Here is an 18,773-nt window from a genome sequence, read left to right as displayed (position 1 = left end):
AGAGTGAGACTCCGTCTCAAAAAACAAACAAACAAAAAAATTGAAAAAACAGAAATTTTTAAAAGCCCAAATTGTCATCATTATCGAAGACCTTTTTTAATGTGCTACAAGCTTTGAGAAGTTGCTGTCACTTTAGGCAAGGGCAGTATCATTAAAAACATATATATGGCTGCAAAGGTGATGACGACTCTGATAGAAATAACATTCACTTAAATGTGGGCGCAAAAGTATGAGTTAAAACCATCTGTTATTTAACAGTCACAGGCACATATACTACAAACATATTTTATTTATATAACTTCTTATGAAGTAGATTTTGTACACATGGTAGGCTAAAAATTAAAACTGCTTTTCCACAAAACTGATAAATTACTAGATTCTTGGTTCTTTCATGATAACATTAAATCATTAAAAAATTATAAAGCAATTTAATGTAAACTACTAGCATTTACAAAACAGTAAAGTTATAAAAAAAATGTTATCACAAGCAAATGCACCAAATACCAGTGAACATGAAACAGGAGTGAAGTTTGCTGGAGAACATTAAAAAACACTTTTCAGTGGGTTCACTTCACATCCATGCTGCACTGGGCCTGACGCATTCAGCACCGTGAAGCAGACACTTCGGCAACTAGAAATGTTACTTCTGTTTGACTTTTTTTCTAAAATGAAAAAGCAGTCTGTGAAATGTGTGGTAAGAACGATCTATCTAGAGTCGCACAAGGTCCAGGGCCACTGCAGTTGACTCAGTTGTTCCCATCCTCGTTTTATCTGATAAAGTACTTCATTTGGCCACTCTGGAGGAATTTATTTTCTTGATATCAACTGGGCTCAGAATCAGTGTTCCATTTTTGAATTTTCCAACCTGTCCAATCCGTCCATTTGACAAAATACTGGGAGCGGACTTCTTCTTTTTGGATTTCCTACATTTAAAGTAAGAGAAAGGTACTATAAATAGTTAAGCTTACCAACAAGCATCACCGTACCACCAACCAGGCCACTGCAGTCTGGCCTGCAAACTCCTGGTCGCCTGCCATGCACACCCCCCACCCCACTACGCCTTCCTGTGGTCCCTGAAACATGCTACTGCCTTCCTGCCTCAGGGCCCTTGCACTGGTTTCTTCTGCGAGGAATGTTCTGCTACCAGCTCTTTCCAGGCTGCCCCTCTTCTTTGTTCAGTTCTCAGCTCCGATGTCACCTCCTCAGACTAATTTCCCAGCTCACCCTCTCCCTGTGGTTTTCTTTCACAATGCTCTCTTTCAGCCTCTCTACAATACTTGCCAGTATCTGATATCATCTTACTTATCCATTTGTATGTTTTGGGGTGTTTCTCTCCCTACAATGAAGCTCCTCAAGAGCAGGGATATCTTTAGTGTGATTACAGCTGTACACCAATACCTAAGGCACCCACATGCCTGACACAAAGAGGCATTCAACAGATACAGATCGGTGGCCAGAACAAATGACCATTTTACAGCACGTACAAGTGCACTAGGAGCCCAAGAAAACAGGCTAAGACAAAAAGAGTCCATTCTGAAACAGTAACTCAAAGACATAGAAAAAGGCACTTGAACAAAAGCTAAGAAACAAGTACAAAGCAACAAAGTCAACATCCCTTATTCATAATTACGGTGCTCTATCTTACGTGGTATGTCAAAGAGCAGGCAATACAGACCCAGACTATGCTGCTGTAGCAGCACTCTTGGAAGTCTTTTCTTGGAAATGTAAACTGCAGCTTTTCCACTAGTCACTTAGAGTGTCGGTGAAAAGTGGGAGATTGGAGAAACTTCCTAATTTAGTTCTCAGGCAGTTGTTTGATCTTGGGTAATTTACTAAATCCTACTTTGATGAGGATAAATGAGAGACAGTGAAGCGCTCTAATGGGCTAGCAACACCACATACATTCAAGGCATCCTTTTCAGAACTAATCAGTAGGTTCATCCAGATTGTTCAACCCCAGGGCCTGATAAAATCACTCACCTGTCCTCCTGTCCTTTCCTCTTCTTTTTCTTGAAAATATCTGTTTCTTGGGCCTGATTTCAGAATTTAAGATCATATACATGTTAGTAATGGATAATGGGATTCAAACAAAAGGCAAGAGGTTTGTGACCAAAAGTCATTGAGATACCATTTTTAATATTTCTTTCAAGTAGGCATATTAAACATAACAGTCTCAAAGTTTTACCCTAAAACGCTCTCAACAATGTGAAAGGCTGGGCCTGGCGTGGTGGCTCATGCCTATATAGTCCTAGCACTCCAAGAAGCCAAGGTGGGAGGATCACTTGATCCCAGGAGTTCGAGACCAGCCTGGCAACACAGCAAGATCCTGTCTCAGTTAGAAAGAAAAAGAAAAAATAATGTGAATGGCTATTCCAGGTAAGACTAATAGTCTTACACTGAAAGCTCAAATCTTCCATTTTAGGTGAAAGGTAGAAAGTGTAACATCTATTCCCCTTGTGGTTTTTCATAGGCCCTTGTGTTGTATACAAGGTTATACAACGTAAAATGCAAAAAAAAAAAAAAAAAAAAAAAAAAAACTATAGAAGAAAGATCAAAGTAGCCTGCATTATTGGAACAGGATTGCTATAGTTTGGATATTTGACCCTCCAAACCTCAGGTTGAAATTTGATCCCAACATTAGAGACGGGACCTAGTGGGAGGTGTTTGGGTCACGGCAATGTATCCCTCATGAATGGCTTGGTGCTGTCCTCATGGTAATGAGTGAGTTCTCCCTCTGTTACTTCCCACTTCCCATGAGAGCTGTTTGTTAAAAAGAGCCTGGCACCTCTCCCCACTGCTGCTTCGCTCTTTCATGTCTCGCTTTTGCCATGTGATCTCTGCCTTCCCTGATGAGCGGAAGCAGCTTCAGATGCTCACCGGAGGCCGAGCAGACGCCAGTGCTATGCTTCCCGTGCAGTCTGCAGAACCATGCTCCAAATCAGCCTCCTTTCTTTATAAATTACGCAACATCAGGCATTCCTTTACAGCAACACAAACGGACTAAGACAAGGAGTTTGCTATTTCAAAGCAAACCTTGCATGTAAGTATGCCAGATTACTTGGCTGGTATTACTAAACAGAGCTAACTCGAAGAAGTGGAGAGCATGGGATCCTTTAACTTTAACTCTGGTGCCTTCATTGCTCTCCAAGCAGCGGCTTCCGGCATTCCACTGTGGCAAAGAGCATCCACTTTCCCATTCTAGTTGAATAAAGGACAGACCATCACACCTACCAGTCTCTTTTCTTCTTCCTTTGCTGCCTTTTTTTCTTTAATTTGCTCCTGTAAAACCTTGTAATTCACATAACTCTTTTTAGGAGGCTGTAACGAAAGAACAAGGAAACAAACCATCTGCAAAAATGTTCCAGTGTCCCTTGCCCTGACTTGCTCTTGGCTTTCCTTGCTCTTGCTTTTTTTGCATGTTGTCTGGCGATGAAAGGTAGCAGCAGCCCCTCACCTTAGCGCCCAGCATAATGGCACGTTCCTGTTCCAGGATTCTCTCCTTTCCTTTTCCGTAACCCGTGATCCCAAATCGGTGCACTTCTAAACGAGCCTGTGACACAAAGCACAATCAGACGCAAGTGCATTTCAACAACTCCAAAGAAAAAAACATATTGCCAGAAGTAATGCATTTCAGATCCACCGCTCTGTAATAACAGCGCATAGGAATAATAACTCCACTGTCATGTGGTCAAAGGAGCTCTATGGAGGCTCTCCTACCATACACCATCTCTCACAACATCTTTCTCCTGTTTTTTTCCTTTGAGACAGGGTCTTGCTCTGTTACCTCCCAGGATGGAGTACAGTTAAAAAGAGGCATGATCATGTCTCACTGCAGCCTTGACCTCCTGGGCATGTGATCTCCTGCCTCAGCCTCCTGAGTAGCTAGGACTATAGGCATGCACCACCACACCCAGCTAATTCTTAAAAAATGTTTTATAGAGAATAGGTCTCACTATGTTGCCCAGACTGGCCTTAAACTCCTAGGTTCAAGTGATCCTCCCACCTCAGCCTCCCAAAGTGCTGGGATTACAGGTATGAGCTACCATGTCTGGCCCTCGCCCATGGTTTTGTGTTTTTTTTTTTTTTTTTTTTTTGAGACGGAGTCTCGCTCTGTCGCCCAGGCTGGAACACAGTGGCACGATCTCAGCTCACTGCAAGCTCCGCCTCCCGGGTTCACGCCATTCTCCTGCCTCAGCCTCCCGAGTAGCTGGGACTACAGGTACCCGCCACCATGCCCAGCTAATTTTTTGTATTTTTTAGTAGAGACGGGGTTTCACCGTGTTAGCCAGGATGGTCTTGATCTCCTGACCTCGTGATCCACCCGCCTCAGCCTCCCAAAGTGCTGGGATTACAGGCATGAGCCACTGTGCCCGGCCCTCTCCCATGTTTAATTTGAACAGCTGATACAAAGAATTATCTCTGCACAAAGTAATAACAGAGCCAGGATTCAATGCAGAGCTCTGTAGTTAAGAGCTTTAGATGCTCTCTAAAACAAGCCATTGTCCATAAAGGCAATAATTTCAACTGAAAAATACCCTCCAAACACACCCACTCACACTTAGAAACCATTTATCACAGCAGCTTCAAACACAGATCCATGGTTTTAGAAGGAAGAGAAAAAGTCAGCAATACCCACTCTTAGTAGTTGAGTTACTTCTTCTTGTCTTTTTTCTTACGTGTTTTTTAAAACGTTACAACCACAGAATATACATATCCGCATACTTACCATTGTATCAGTGGCGTTGTAGTCACAAAACCATCATGTATTATATGAGTATAAAATATTCAATCAAGTGAGTGCAGACCGGGCGTGGTGGCTCACGCATGTAATCCCAGCACTTTGGGAGGACGAGCCAGGTAGATCACTTGAGGTCAGGAGTTCAAAACCAGCCTGACCAACATGGTGAAACCCTACCTCTATGAAAAATACAAAAATTAGCTCGGTGTGGTGGCACACGCCTGTAATCCCAGCTACTCGGGAGACTGCAGTCGGAGGATCACTTGAACCCAGGAGCTGGAGGTTGCAGTGAGCCAAGATCCTGCCACTGCACTCCAGCCTGGGTGACAAGGGGAGACTCTGCCTCAAAAAAAAAAAGTGAATGCAGTATGATTTGCTTAACCATTTTCCCAACTTTTAGACATGTAAAATATTCATTTTAGATATTATAAAACTGTTAATTTTGGCCGAGTGCAGTGGCTCACACCCAGCACTTTGGGAGGCCGAGATGGGTGGATCACCTGAGGTCAATAGTTCGAGACCGGCCTGGCTAATGTGGGGAAACCCCATCTCTACTAAAAATACAAAAAAATTAGCCGGGTGTGGTGGCAGGCACCTGTAATGCCAGCTGCTCAGGAGGCTAAGGCAGGAGAATCACTTATACCCAAGAGGCAGAGGTTGCAATGAGCCGAGATGGCGCCATTGCACTCAAGCCTGGGCAACAAGAGTGAAACTCTGTCTCAAAACAAAAACTGTTAATTTTTATAATACCTAACATTTATACTACATAGTTTGCATGTTATGTTATAAACATAATAAATTTAATATAAACATACATTTATAAACAAATATTGTAAATAAAGTTAATTATAAATAATTTAACAATCTCAAAGTACATACCTTTTCTAGATTAAATTCTTGTATATCCACATCTCTCTCCAAAACACTAGGATTAGCCTGCTGAGAGAAAAAATTCTTATTTAGATCATCTGTTACTATATCATTATAGTATCTAGCACCAAAAGAGTAGACATGTTTTAAGGAACCTGAAAGTGACCCTCTCACACCCACTAGACTGGCTACTATCCAAAAACCAGAAAATAACAAGTGTTGGCAAGGATGTATAGAAACTGGAACCCATGTCCTATATTGGTGGGAATGTTTTACCATGTGGTGTAGGGATTGGGGAAAACAATTATGATGGTCCCTCAAAAATTAAAAAATAGAATTATCATATGATCTGACAATTCCTCTTCTGGGCATATACCCAAAAGAACTTGAAGAGATATTTGTACACCTACGTTCATAGAAGCATTATTCATAATAAACGCAGAAGCAACTCAAATGTCCAACAACAGATGAACAGATACTTTTGAACGTGGCATATACACATGCTGGAATATTCCACAGCCTGAAAAAAGAAGGAACTCCTAACCCATGATACAACATGGATGAACCTTGAAGACATGAGGCTAAGTGAAATAAGCCAGTCACACAAGGGTACGTGCATGATTCCATTTTATGAAATACCCAAAGGAGTGAAAAATTCACATAGACAGAAGTTAGAATGGTGGCTGCCAGAGGCTGGAGGGAGGGGAATGGGGAGTTGGTGTTTAATGGGTATAGAGCATCAGCATCGGTTCGGCAAGCTGAGAAGAGTGCTGAAGATGGATGGTAATGAGGGCGGCACAACACCGTGAATGAGCTTAACACCACTGAACTGCAGACTTAAAAATGGTTAAAATGGCCAATTGTACATTCATGTATATTTTACCACAATTAAAAAATTGGAAAACAGAAAGAAACCTTGAAACTGGCCCAGATGGCTAAATGTCAAAAGTAATACAAGCATGTTGCTCAAAATCCTAATGAACAACTAACAGAAGAAAAATGGAGACAATACTTTTTAGGGTCTCAAAGCTTATAAAAGTAATGATGAGAAACTGAGAAAAAAAGGAAAGCTGGTAAGAGGGCAATGCCTGAATCTCACATATCACATACAGAAAATTCTGCCTGGTGGGAGGGTTTAGAAAAGGATGCCTGTGGGCAGGAATTTTAGAGGGTAAAACTTTAGAGGGTAAAATTTACAGGGTAAAACTGCTCTATATTCAAGCAATTCTTTCTTTCTTCCCTCTCATCTGGCCACTAGAATAATGGGCTGAACAGTTCTTTCAGGAACATCAGATTCCTAGCATGGCAGAGATTTGGTTTATAATTCCTAGTAGAAAATGATGTTGCTGCAAATGCCCCCAAAATACATGACTCTTTATATCACCCTATCCCCTGCCCTACCTGCCAAGAGGTGCCTATCACAACGGCACCATGTGCCATTGTCCACCAGTGGTGGTAGTCTACCCTGCAACTACACCGTCCACAAGGCAGCCACAATGGAGTCCACTCGCTCTCTCCTTCTCCAAACGGGAGCTGTGCTTCTGCTTAGCCTGGTTCCTCATCCCCCACCCCAGCCCCTACCACTGTATTTAAGGTGTGTGGGTTCAGACAGTCAGTCACTGCATGTTTTCATAGATGATGGCTTCTGAATCCCTATGAAATGACTCTTCAGATGATGAGGAACTCCGCACTTAATTTACAGGGGGTTTATTACGATATAACAGGATAAAGTGTAGTAAGTGTGTGGCACGGGGTCCAAAAAACAGCAAGGCTTACCCAATGCTCTTATTCCTAATGGATCTACTGACCATACCATCAGCAGCATCACGGGCAACCACTGTCACACTGGACACTGACTGGCTCTCCATGGGCTTGGGGTGCTGATGGTAACAGAGGACGGGACAGCAGAGGACCACTGTCAGGGTCCAGGCGTATGGCCTAGCTCTGTGCTATTAATCACAACAGATGCACTTTCCATTTACTTTATCTTCCTTCCTGGCTTAAGATTTTCTCCAAACCTGTCTCCCACTTGGCTGACAGCATCAAGTGCCTTAACTGAGACCACAGGCATAGCATGGAGGACTCTGTGTGAGCCACTTCCATTTTATCTACCCCAGAAAGTGTTATTCCTATTCCATGACTGGAAAAAATTCCACATTTACTTTGAAGTCACGATATCTTTTCCACTGCCATGCACATCTAATCTATTTACTATGACCATATCTAAGCCCTAAAAAAAACAAACAAAACCCTGTATACCATTCCCAGATCTCCAAGATCCCCTAAGATATTTACCGCCTTTTCTAAACATTTAAGTAATTCCTCTCTTCCCTCCTATCTGCTCCACTGAAGTAATGGCTAAATCAACTTTCTAAGTTGAACATTTCTTTTTTCTCTTTTTTTTTTTTTTTTGAGATGGGGTCTCACTCTGTCGCCAGGCTGGAGTGCAGTGGCACGAGGCACGTCAGATTTCTAGCAATACTGGAGATGTTATAGATGTTTTTGGCCGATCTGTTACTAGAGATTAGCATGAGCATGGAGCAATTTAAAGAGGATTTCGGCACAGTAATAAAATTCTTGGCCAACTGTATGATAGCTACTATGAGGCTGAAACCCCTGGGCCCTGGAAAGAGACCCACCTACAAAAGAGAGGAGCAATGGCAGGCCTCTCCTAGTCCCTGAGTCCCCATCAGCAGCCACAGAGAATACCTAATCCCCTGCACCTTGGCTGTGGGGACACCGGGGCCGAGGGGCCGACTAGACCAAGGGGAAGAGAGAGTCCCTTGGTGGTAGCTCTAGCACAGACACAGATACCTCGGTGTCCTCATCCCTCTTTAAACAGTTCACCAGAAACGTCTTAGTTTTGTAGCTATTGATGGCTTTTTAAGAAAGGGTCTGAGGTCTAGATCTGTGCATGTATCAAACACAAACTTTTGGGGGAAAAAATTCTTGGCTCATTATTTCATAGCTTCTGAGTCCCTATTAGCATGACCTACCACTGTCTAATTTTCATTTTTATTCATAGCTTGAAAATCCCTTCAGTACATTATTCATAATACATGACCTGACTCAGAAACCATCAGTGGTCTCCTCAGTTTTCTTTCCCCCCATATTCTCTGCAGTAGGAGGCATTACTGCCCATAGGCAATACTGGGTCCTCCTCTACTTCCAGGCACACAGGCGACTCATGCTTCCCTGTCTACTTGATGCTAGGAATGCCTAGGTGGCTTTCCCTGGCCAAAGAAACATGAGCGGAGTTGGGGAATGCCTACTTCCACATGGAACCCTTAAGAGCCCTTCATTAACTCCCCTTTCCTTTATTAAAGCAACTAACAACCCTCCAGATGGTGGCACCCCATCATCCCAGGTCCCTAGATGAGGATGGTGTGGCACAGGAGACCTGCCTCTGCAAATCTTGATGGCCATGTAACATGAGAAAAATTAACTTTTGTCTTTTAAACCACTGGGATGTAAGGACTATTTGTTATCAAATCACAGCCTAATCTATCCCAACTAATCTAGCCTTACTATCCCACAAGGCAGAGGGATATGTATGGAGATTTTGAGAACTTATATGCTGGGCAGGGAAGAAGGAAGAAAAGCTAGAAAAAGAAAGAATGGTTTGGAAGAAAAGTGAGAGACGAAGTCAGGCAGTCCACCAGACTCAGCGAACCTGTCTATGGGGTGATTTAGGTATTTTCTCTTACGCGGCTTACATTTTCTTTCTTTTTTAATCTATTAGTTGAAGTGCCCAACCAACCTGTCTCCAATTAGAGAGAGAGTAGCCCGGTAAACAAACAGTTTTTTAAAAATGCAGACAGCTCTATGAATATTAAGAAGTTTGTTCATACCTTGATGAGTCTAAATTACTTCAGCTAGGTTACTTTCTTCCTAACACCCATCTGACACTGATTTACTCAGGAAGTCTGGCATAAAAGTAAGAAGCGGCACTGGAGCATGGAGGATTTCCGGGTGGAGCACCATGCAGTGGGCTACATCCACATTGCAGGGCAGTATGGGAGCCGCAAGGATTTGGGGAACGATCAAAGCTATCTGACTATAACTTGCGAGAAATGTCTCTACGTCTGGCGATGGCTCAGAGTCAGTGTACTTGTGTCACTCAAAGGACAAAGAGCAGAGCCTAACCTCACCTGTGCTCTCTCTAGGATAGCAGTTAAGTACACAGTGTTGAAGCCAGAAAGCCTGCGGTCTGAACCCGACCTTTGGCACTTACTTCAGCTCCATAATCCTTTATCTGGCATCCTTAGGGTCAGGTTCCAGCTTTAAAATTCAGAAGTCTCTACATTTTAAAAAGGCAAAACTGAATATACTGAATTTTATAGACCACTTCCAGTAGGGTCCAAGGCAGTAATCCATAATTAAACACATTAATATTTCTGTAGCAATATCGATAAATATTCACACCAAATGAGATAAACAAATTTTTTTTTTTTTTGAGACGGAGTCTTGCTCTGTTGCCCAGGCTGGAGTGTAGTGGCGCAATCTCCGCTCACTGCAACCTCTGCCTACCAGCTTCAAGCGATTCTCCTGCCTCAGCCTCCTGAATAGTTGGGACTACAGGCACATGCCACCACACCCGGCTAATTTTTGTATTTTTAGTAGAGACAGGGTTTCACCACATTGGCCAGGCTGGTCTTGAACTCCTGACCTTGTGATCCGCCTGCCTCAGCCTCCCAAAGTGCTGGGATTACAGGCATGAGCCACCGTGCCCGGCCGAACAAAAATGATTTTTAAAAGCTTCGTCAGGTTTTTCTGCCAAATAAATTTGCAACAATCTTAAAAGAAAAGGGATCAATCAAATTGTGGTTTCCAGAGCTTTGGGTGTTTGGAATTGCAGATATGGGGCTGTGAGGTTAATGTTTAACTACAGGCAAGTAACTTAACCTCTTATAAGTCTCAAGCTCCTCTGCAAAATGAAGACAGGTCCCAGGAATTGTGAGGATCGAGACCATAAATGAGTTAATGAACATAAATAAACACTCAGTACACCCCCAATAAATATTAGCAATTCGCTATATGCTTGGGGCAGCCTCCATGTACCTCAGTTTCAGGATGCAAAGGTCCCTTCTGATCTACAGAACACTATTCTATTATGTTTCTTATCTCTTTCTTATCTGAGGCCACAAAGGAGGCTAAGGTTCCTGAAACAGGGGCAGTGAATGATTCACGTTAAGATGGCCCAATGCCAGCTGTGGAGAAATGGCAGTGACACAGCTCTAAGGGCTGAGCAACACACAGATGTGTTAAGCTACATCTGACACTTTCACTGCTTAAAAGACTTAAAAGACTGCCTTACAGGCAGTCTTGCACCTATGAAAGAGTAGGTTTGCCCATTCATTTTTTTGAGATCACTAGTCCAGGCCACGCTATTTTGAACCTGGACCACTGCAACAAACCCCTAAATCGGTTTCCTCATGCCTCTTGCTATTGCTCCCTTATAATCCATTCACCATACTGGAGCTACAGTGATCTTTTTAAAATTTAAATCAGATCACCTCATGCCCTTGCATGAAATTCTTTGGTGGCTTCTCATGTACTTAAGACTAAAGTCTCAAGGCTCACTAGTGCCTACGAGACCTGGCAAGGGCTGGTCTCAGCCTGTCTCTCTTGTATCAGCACCAACCATTCTCCCCTCTGTCCTAGTCCTGCTAGACTTCTTCCAGCTCCTTGAACACACCAGGCCTCTTCATACCCCACGGTGTTAGCAAGGCTGTTTTCTCCCTCCTTGGCTCACTCTTCCCTGCCCCATTCACCAGCACCATTTAATACAGCATTAGCCTGAATGTAACCTTCTGAGAGACCTCCCTGACCACTATATCTAGACGAGGTTCTGCATGGTACTCCAGGACCCTATTTGTTTATAATTCTTTCTAATTATATTATATTGCTCGACTCCAAAGTAAACTGTATAGTATACTCCATAAAGGCAAAGCACTATTATCTTCTTCACTGCTCCATCTGCAAGGTCTGCAGACAACAGGCACCCAGTGATTGGTGGAATAAATGGAGGAAGAATATGTGATCTCTTACTATTTCCAGCCAAATTACTTGTATAGTCACTACATTAAAAATGGGACATGGGCCGGATGCAGTGGCTCACGTCTGTAATCCCAGCACTTTGGGAGGCCAAGGAGGGCAGATCATGAGGTCGAGATCGAGACCATCCTGGCCAACATGGTGAAACCCCGTCTCTACTAAAAATACAAAAGTTAGCTGGGCTTGGTTGTGTGCGCCTGTAGTCCCAGCTACTCAGGAGGCTGAGGGAGGAGAATAGCTTGAACCTGGGAGGCGGAGGTTGTAGTGAGCTGAGATCGGGCCACTGCACTCCATTCTGGTGACAGAGCAAGACTCCATCTCAAAAAAAAAAAAAAAAAAAAAAAAGGGACATGATGGCTGGGCACAGTGGCTCTCACACCTGTAATCCCAGTGCTTTGGGAGGCCAAGGCAAAAGGACTTCTTGAGACCAGTGTTTCAAGACCAAGCCTGGGCAACAAAACAAGACCCCAACTCTACAAAAAATTTTAAAATGAGCCAGGCATAGTGGTGTGCCCTATAGTCTTAGCTACTTGGGAGGCTGAGGCAGGAGGATAACTTGAGCCCAGGAATTGGAGGCTGCAGTGAGCTATGATCACACCACTGCACTCCAGCAGGAGTGACAGAGTGACACCCTGTCTCTAAACATAAAAATATATATATAAATGGTGGCCAAGTTCCGAGATGAACCCATGAAAACCTGCTTCAATGCACAATGTAGCTTACTCATAGAATTTATAGCACAAGTTCTGGAAAAGTAGGGTCATTTCCTGGGTCTAGGCAGGGCCAGCTGGATTGTTGTCCAACTCAACATCCCCTTCTTCCTTTCCCATGCTCTCTAAAAATGACCAGCTGATGCTACGATTGGTCATGGAGGTTATCATTACCCATCATATATTTTTGCCACCCATGTCTGTTTAACTGTCCTACAATGGCTTAGAAGTTTTTAGAGAATGAGGGCACAACTATACTTTGCCATGTTACACAAACTCAGCACAGATGGTGTATTCCAATTAGCACCAGCTGGCTGACTACCCTTTTACTTGGCATACCCAGGATATGACATAAGAACTAGCATTATATTTACGTGTATTTATTTCCACACTGCAATGTCAACATTCTGAGGTCGTTTTACAGGTGTATGTGTTTTTAATGTGTCCACATTCTGTTTCCTTAACCAGACACACTCACATTTCAAAGGACATATTTAAAAAAAAAAAAAAAAAAAAAAAAGAGGGAAAGGGCATAGCAGCAATGACAAATGAAAATTTTCATTAAGGTCAGGAAGTTCAAAACGTAGAGTGAGCTGAGGCTCCTGAGAAAAGCCAACTAGAATGCATTAGGGCTCGCTTGGAAGGGGAAGCAAAAGACAATCTGACAGACTGCCACAGATGTTCTATTATTAAGCAACAGGGAAATGCAGACTCATTCAATCCCAACTCTTCTATCTTTTCTATTAAAAAGAAAACTTTCCATTCCAGAAAGAAGAACATGAGGGAATATAAGAGGAAACTGAAGTCTGAGACATTTGAAGAAACAAGAAAGGGTGCCTAAATGCTTTATGTTAGTTGAAGTCTTCAAATGCTGAATTATATTGCAAAGCACTGCTCTCCAAACTTTTTCATATCATGACACATACAGAAAATACCAGTATTTGTAGGGTACACTGGGGTACTGGGAGATGGCCAGCTTCGGGGCTCTGGTTGCCCCAAACACCAAGGGAATCCATTTCTTGACCCTCCCATAACTGTTCCCAGAGCCTTATATTTGGAACATAAGAGTTAAGAAGCTTATCTAGAATCCTAAAATAAAGGTAGACATGGTTACAGATTCACTAACAATTTTTTTTTTTTGGAGACAGAGTCTCGCTCTGTCACCCAGGCTGGAGTGCAGTGACACAATCACAGCCCACTGCAGCCTCGACTTCCTGAGCTCAAGCAATCCTCTGGCCTCGGCCTCCCAAAGTGCTGGGATTACCGGCATGAACCACCACGCTCAGCCTGCAGAATGCACTAACGATCTTTGAGGAAGAGATGCCAGTGAGCTTGACATGAAATGCTACCAGAATTTTAGAAAAGATTATACAGATGGTTTTTAAAACCATAAAGATGTGGCAAACACTGGACACTAACATATATTTATACATTCATAAAGAACAATGGAAGCCAAACTATCTTTGTAGCGGGTAGAATTGTGGCCTCTAAAAACATATGGCCATGTCCTACTCCTTTTCAGAACCCGTGAATATGATCTTACTTAGAGAAGGATCTTTATAGTATAACTAAACATCTCAAGAGGAGACCATCCCAGATTCAGGGTGGGCCTAAAGCAAAGAGAAAGGCAGAGGGAAACATGAGACTCAGGGACACAGGGATGAAAACCACATTAAGACGGAGGCAGAGATTATAGTTATGCAACCACAAGCCAAGGAAACTGTTAGAGCTACCTTCTGGTCAGAGGCAAAGGATTCTCCCCCACAGCCCTCAGAGGGAGCATGGCCCTGTCAACACTTTGATTTTGGACTTCTGGACTACAGAACTGTAAGAAAATACATTTATGTTGGTTTAAGTCACCATGTTTGTGGTAATTTGTTATAGCGGGCTTAGAAACTAATACGTACAATCCTCACTTCTTTGTTGATAGACAAAGGTTTGCAGGACATGGGGGATGTTACAGAAATGGAATAGCAACGAGTTTGTCAAAGCCATTATGATATTCTTGTGAATAGATAAATTAAAAACATTTGGGGCCAGGCGCAGTGGCTCACGCCTATAGTCCCAGCATTTTGGGAGGCCGAGGCAGGCGGATCATGAGGTCAGGAAATCAAGACCATCCTGGCTAACACAGTGAAACGCTGTCTCTACTAAAAATACAAAAAACTAGCCGGGCATGGTGGCAGGCACCTGTAGTCCCAGCTACTTGGGAGGCTGAGGCAGAAGAATGGCGTGAGGGACGTGGAGCTTGCAATGAGCCAAGATCGCGCCATCGCACTCCAGCCTGGGCGACAGAATGAGACTCCATCTCAAAAAAAAAAAAAAAAAAAAAAAAAATTAAAAACATTTGGAGGAGCAACCACACCTCCCTTGAGGACGGAATTTTGGGTCAGATTTACAAACTCAGTCTGAAAAAGACTACTGCTCAGAAAAATCAAATTGCTTTTCCACCAGCATTGCTTTTCCCCGAGAGCAAGAATTTCTATATATTTTGTTCACTGCTATATCCCAGTGCCTACAATTGTCGCTAGCACATAACAGGAATGCCAGAAAGAGTTGCTGCAAGGGTTAACTCAGCAGGCCTGTGTTTATCAAACCCTGCACATTCCCAAGAAAGTCCTATTTTCATGACTGGCAGTTGGCTGGCTCCTGAGAATTGAGCAATTAGAATATTCTGCCTGATCAGAGTGTTTTTGCATACCTGAGGTCTTGAGCCACTGCTGTACCAAGTTTTCCCAGTTTATACTAGCAATGTGATGGTGAATACCTGCTTTTCACTGGAGGTTTAGAACTTGAATAACTAAGGTCAGTCTGTAGGCCTACATGACTGATAAGGGCCATATGCTGAGTCTTGGGTCCTGTGAGTCCTTTTGGCAAATCTGCAGGCCTGAGGATAGTCAGGCATTCCTGCCACAGTCTAAAGAGCTATTCACCTAATACTACAATATCAGGGGGTTCACCACGTATATATAAGCTAACCAACTCATTACCTTTGTGCTCTTGTTATGATCTGGCGTCAATTTTCTTTTTTTATTTCTGCTGTGAAATTCTACCACTTCTACTTGTTCCCTATTGTTCTTTAGGGAAGAGGGAGGAACTGCAGCAGCAAGGATCTCTGGTCCTGTGGGGGTGCCAGCAGGAGCACAATGCTGCTCTTCTCTAAGTTCCTTGAAGAAGCTTGAAGCACTCTTCCTCTGGCCTCTTATGAGAGAACCAGGTAGGGGAGATGGCTCTGCTGCCAAGGCTGCTGCAGCCTCCACATCTCTCTTCTTGTTTTCCCTTTTCTTTATGATCTTCTTCTGTTCTGTTTCACCTTCTGTACCTCCTGTTTGTTCAAACACAAGAAGGAAAATAAATATTTTCAGTCTTAGCGACCATCAATATCAAATCATATGAATGTACTTGTACATATTCCAGGGCTATATGCACCTAGAAGCACACACAAAGAAATAAACTATTTGTTTTCCTTCAAATAAGTGTATTTGCAAAATGCAGAGAATCCAAAATGTAGTCATCTTTTCCTAGGTAACTATATTTATGTCTTTGACCCTTATTAGCACAATCACTTTAGTCCCCACCTTGGTTCTTACTCAAAGTGTCATCACAGCAATAGTTCCCAGGGCTGGTAATCCCAATTGGCTTTATACTAAAAATATCAGGCACTGCAGCCACTGTTTCTTTTTAACACTTTCTGGGTTACAGGAACATGGAATAGTCTTCCTATTTTCTTTCACAGTTAGGAATTAAGATGAACCTAAGACAACTGGCTCAATTTGAATGCCTTTGTTTTCTATTAATTCCTCTTTCTATATTTCACTTGTTCAAGCTCTGACCAGTCACCTGAAAGTTCTAACCAGAATCCTAGGCATCCTTACTCGCATGCATTACAAATACCACAGAGCTCTCTAAATTACCAGCTGTTGATTTATGCTTGCTACTATTTGCTTAATCTTTTATACAATAAACATTTAAGAGCCAACGAAACTTTGGCATTAAGGATATAAACATGAATAGACACATTCAATGCCTTCAGAGCTCCTACCATGATTTCCAGCCTGTGTTGACATAAACTATATTATTTTGCAGAATAGTCTTTTCCTCTAGATTTTAAACTTCTCAAGGTCAGAGACTAAGTCTTCTCTGTCCTCCAATATGTCCAAGGGCACAGAAATGCTAGTTAATACAAGCATGGGGTCTGGGACCAGAATCACAACCCAGGCTCTGCAAAAATTACCAGTCAGACAACCTGCATCAGGTTTCATGAACCTCTAGTACTTGTTTCTACATTTGCAATCATGGATTTATGACAGTGTCTATCTCATGAAGATGAAAATTAAATGAGCGAATACACGAAAAGCATGTGCTATATGGCAAGTTCTCAATAGTTTTAACTATTATGCCTAACTGTTTAGGTGAACTTAGAATTTTGAGCAGTCGTTCCAAAATAAAAATAGCTTTTAAAATATCACGCTGTAAATTTAAGAAATGTGTGTTGTCCTGAAATCTAATGATTTTCTTTGGTGCATGTGCAAAGGGTGTCACCTTCTCCCAAGCAAGCTCTTCAGAGTATGACGCACTGTCTTCCTACTGACATGCCATGAGACTTTAATAGGCTCTTTTATTTTCCTTTTCCCCCATCAAGATAAAGAACGGAGAGTAAAAGATCAGCGCACTTGTTTGAAAAAAAAAACAAGTCGTGAAAAGGACAACTCGCCAAGGACTATGATGTCTCTGGAGAGGGACACACTTGAATGAAGCTGGTGTATTATCCAACAGGCCTGAGGCCCCAGAGCGAAATGACACTATCGCACCAGGGTCAGGCAGGTCTTGGGGGTGGCACGGGGAAAGGGGACTTCCCAGAGCTCAAGAAAACGTGGAAAAGTGGGCTACTTTTAAATCGGAAAGCCTTGGTGCTTCCTACAAGCAAGTACGATGGTCCCCACACTTGGGGACGAGTTGGAAGGTTTGATGAATAACTCAGCAGAGCCCGGTCAAGGGGTGACTTCCGATGGAGAAATGGGTTCGCTACTGGAACCAGGTGGGACGAAGTTAAGGGTGCTTGACATGCAAGAACCTTTAGCCTCAAAGCAGAGGCCAACCCAGGACGGGCCACACAGGAGACCCACGTTCCTCAAATCTGCTCTCCACGTGGGCTCCTGGGACCCCGCACTCACCAAAGTCGTAAAGGTTCTGGAGCAGAGCGTCAAGAAGTGTCGGAGAAGTGGGAGGCGTGGCAGACCCCGGCCCTTGCTCCTGCGACATTGCGGGGTCAGCCGAGAAATCAACCCTCATTCTGCCGCGCTGCATCCCCGCTTCCGGGTTCCGCGACTGCGCGCATGCGCCACAGAGCCCTGCGCGGCTTCCGTCCTGGTTAAGATGGCGGCGCCCGGGATCCAGTGTAGCGGCTGCAGAGGGTGCCGCCGCCCTAGGCGAAGTAGGGCCGTGCTGAGCGAAAGAACCGCCCCCAGCAGCAGCACCACCACTGCTTAGCAAAGAATCCCAGACCCCGCCCGGGAAGGCAGCCGCACCATGGAGTCTTCTAGTTCATCTAACTCTTATTTCTCCGTTGGCCCAACCAGTCCCAGCGCTGTCGTGCTCCTCTACTCGGTAGGCGCCCAGGGAAAAGAGGCCTAGAGCGGAGCCGCGCAAGATAGTACTCCTTTCTCCCAGTCCTTATTCCTCCGGCCCACGACCCTTGCCCAGAAGAGCTGGCCCCTAGGCTCCCAAGGAGGGGGTAGTTGGTTGGATTGGTTTCCAGGACAACAGTGTATCGCTCTGTGTCTGTGTGTGCATGCTTTTGGAAGTTTCTACGGATTATGGTTCCTTTGGTTCCTTTCCACTTGTTCCTTCTCTTTCTATCAGGCCCTGGGCCTTCAGAAAGCTACTGGACACGAGAATGAGGGATGAGAATTGGAGTCTCCCCATCTCTAGCGAGGGCGTGTCGAGCTACCTTTTGGGCAAACCTGAGAAACCTGCGGGTCTGGCCCGCCCTGAGATAGCCTGTGGCTCCGCACCCCGCCCTGTGCTGCTGTTATAGTCCTGGGAATAAAGCACTTGGCTTGTATGTGGGAATAGAGTTTTAAACACTTTAGGAAAATTTAGAACTTCTAGACATTTTTATTGCCTGTTCTTGTCTTCCAGTCATTATTGTACCTTTTCCACAAATCATTTTGGAGGACAGCCAGCGCCACCCAGCTTCTCTCCCGCTTGCTTTTTTTTCCTCCAACCCCCTCTTCCTCTCTTGGTTTTAACGGGTCTTTTTTGCTGGCAGATGTTGGTCACCCACGATTTTCGTGAAGAAATTATGAGATGGGAGCTTTATAGCCTTCAGGATTGCACAGTCCTGGGGCGGCTGGTTTGGTTTTTGTTTGTTTCTTGTTTTTAACCACTAAATGAGT

At 43.6% G+C, this 18,773-nt stretch overlaps 2 protein-coding genes across 5 annotated transcripts in view; one reads left to right on the top strand and one right to left on the bottom strand.

The window, feature by feature from the left end:
- Positions 1-269: 269 nt before the first annotated feature.
- C5H1orf131 (chromosome 5 C1orf131 homolog) lies at positions 270-17,733 on the bottom strand. 2 transcript variants are annotated; one of them, XM_003267259.3, is made up of 7 exons: positions 17,550-17,733; positions 15,366-15,700; positions 5,618-5,677; positions 3,455-3,550; positions 3,232-3,318; positions 1,981-2,033; positions 270-923 (listed from the first exon to the last, which is right to left on the bottom strand). In XM_003267259.3, the coding sequence occupies exons 1-7, from the start codon at positions 17,680-17,682 to the stop codon at positions 785-787; spliced, it is 903 nt and encodes a 300-aa protein (XP_003267307.1). In that variant the 5' UTR covers positions 17,683-17,733; the 3' UTR covers positions 270-784. The 2 variants fall into 2 exon arrangements, with proteins under 2 accessions (XP_003267307.1, XP_012362045.1); XM_012506591.2 differs by having other exon boundaries at positions 5,618-5,674.
- GNPAT (glyceronephosphate O-acyltransferase) overlaps positions 17,699-18,773 on the top strand; it is a 37,129-nt gene continuing 36,054 nt past the window's right edge. For 2 of the 3 annotated variants that reach the window (XM_030812692.1, XM_003267258.3), the window contains exon 1: positions 17,699-17,982. In XM_030812692.1, the coding sequence (XP_030668552.1) occupies positions 17,905-17,982 (78 nt within the window). In that variant the 5' untranslated portion in view covers positions 17,699-17,904. The remainder of the gene's footprint in view (positions 17,983-18,773) is intronic. The other variant, XM_030812693.1, reaches the window with a different exon arrangement.

The sequence above is a fragment of the Nomascus leucogenys genome, chromosome 5, assembly GCF_006542625.1.
Source record: "Nomascus leucogenys isolate Asia chromosome 5, Asia_NLE_v1, whole genome shotgun sequence".
In the NCBI taxonomy this organism is placed as follows: domain Eukaryota; kingdom Metazoa; phylum Chordata; class Mammalia; order Primates; family Hylobatidae; genus Nomascus; species Nomascus leucogenys.
This window is presented reverse-complemented; position numbering and strand designations above follow the sequence as displayed.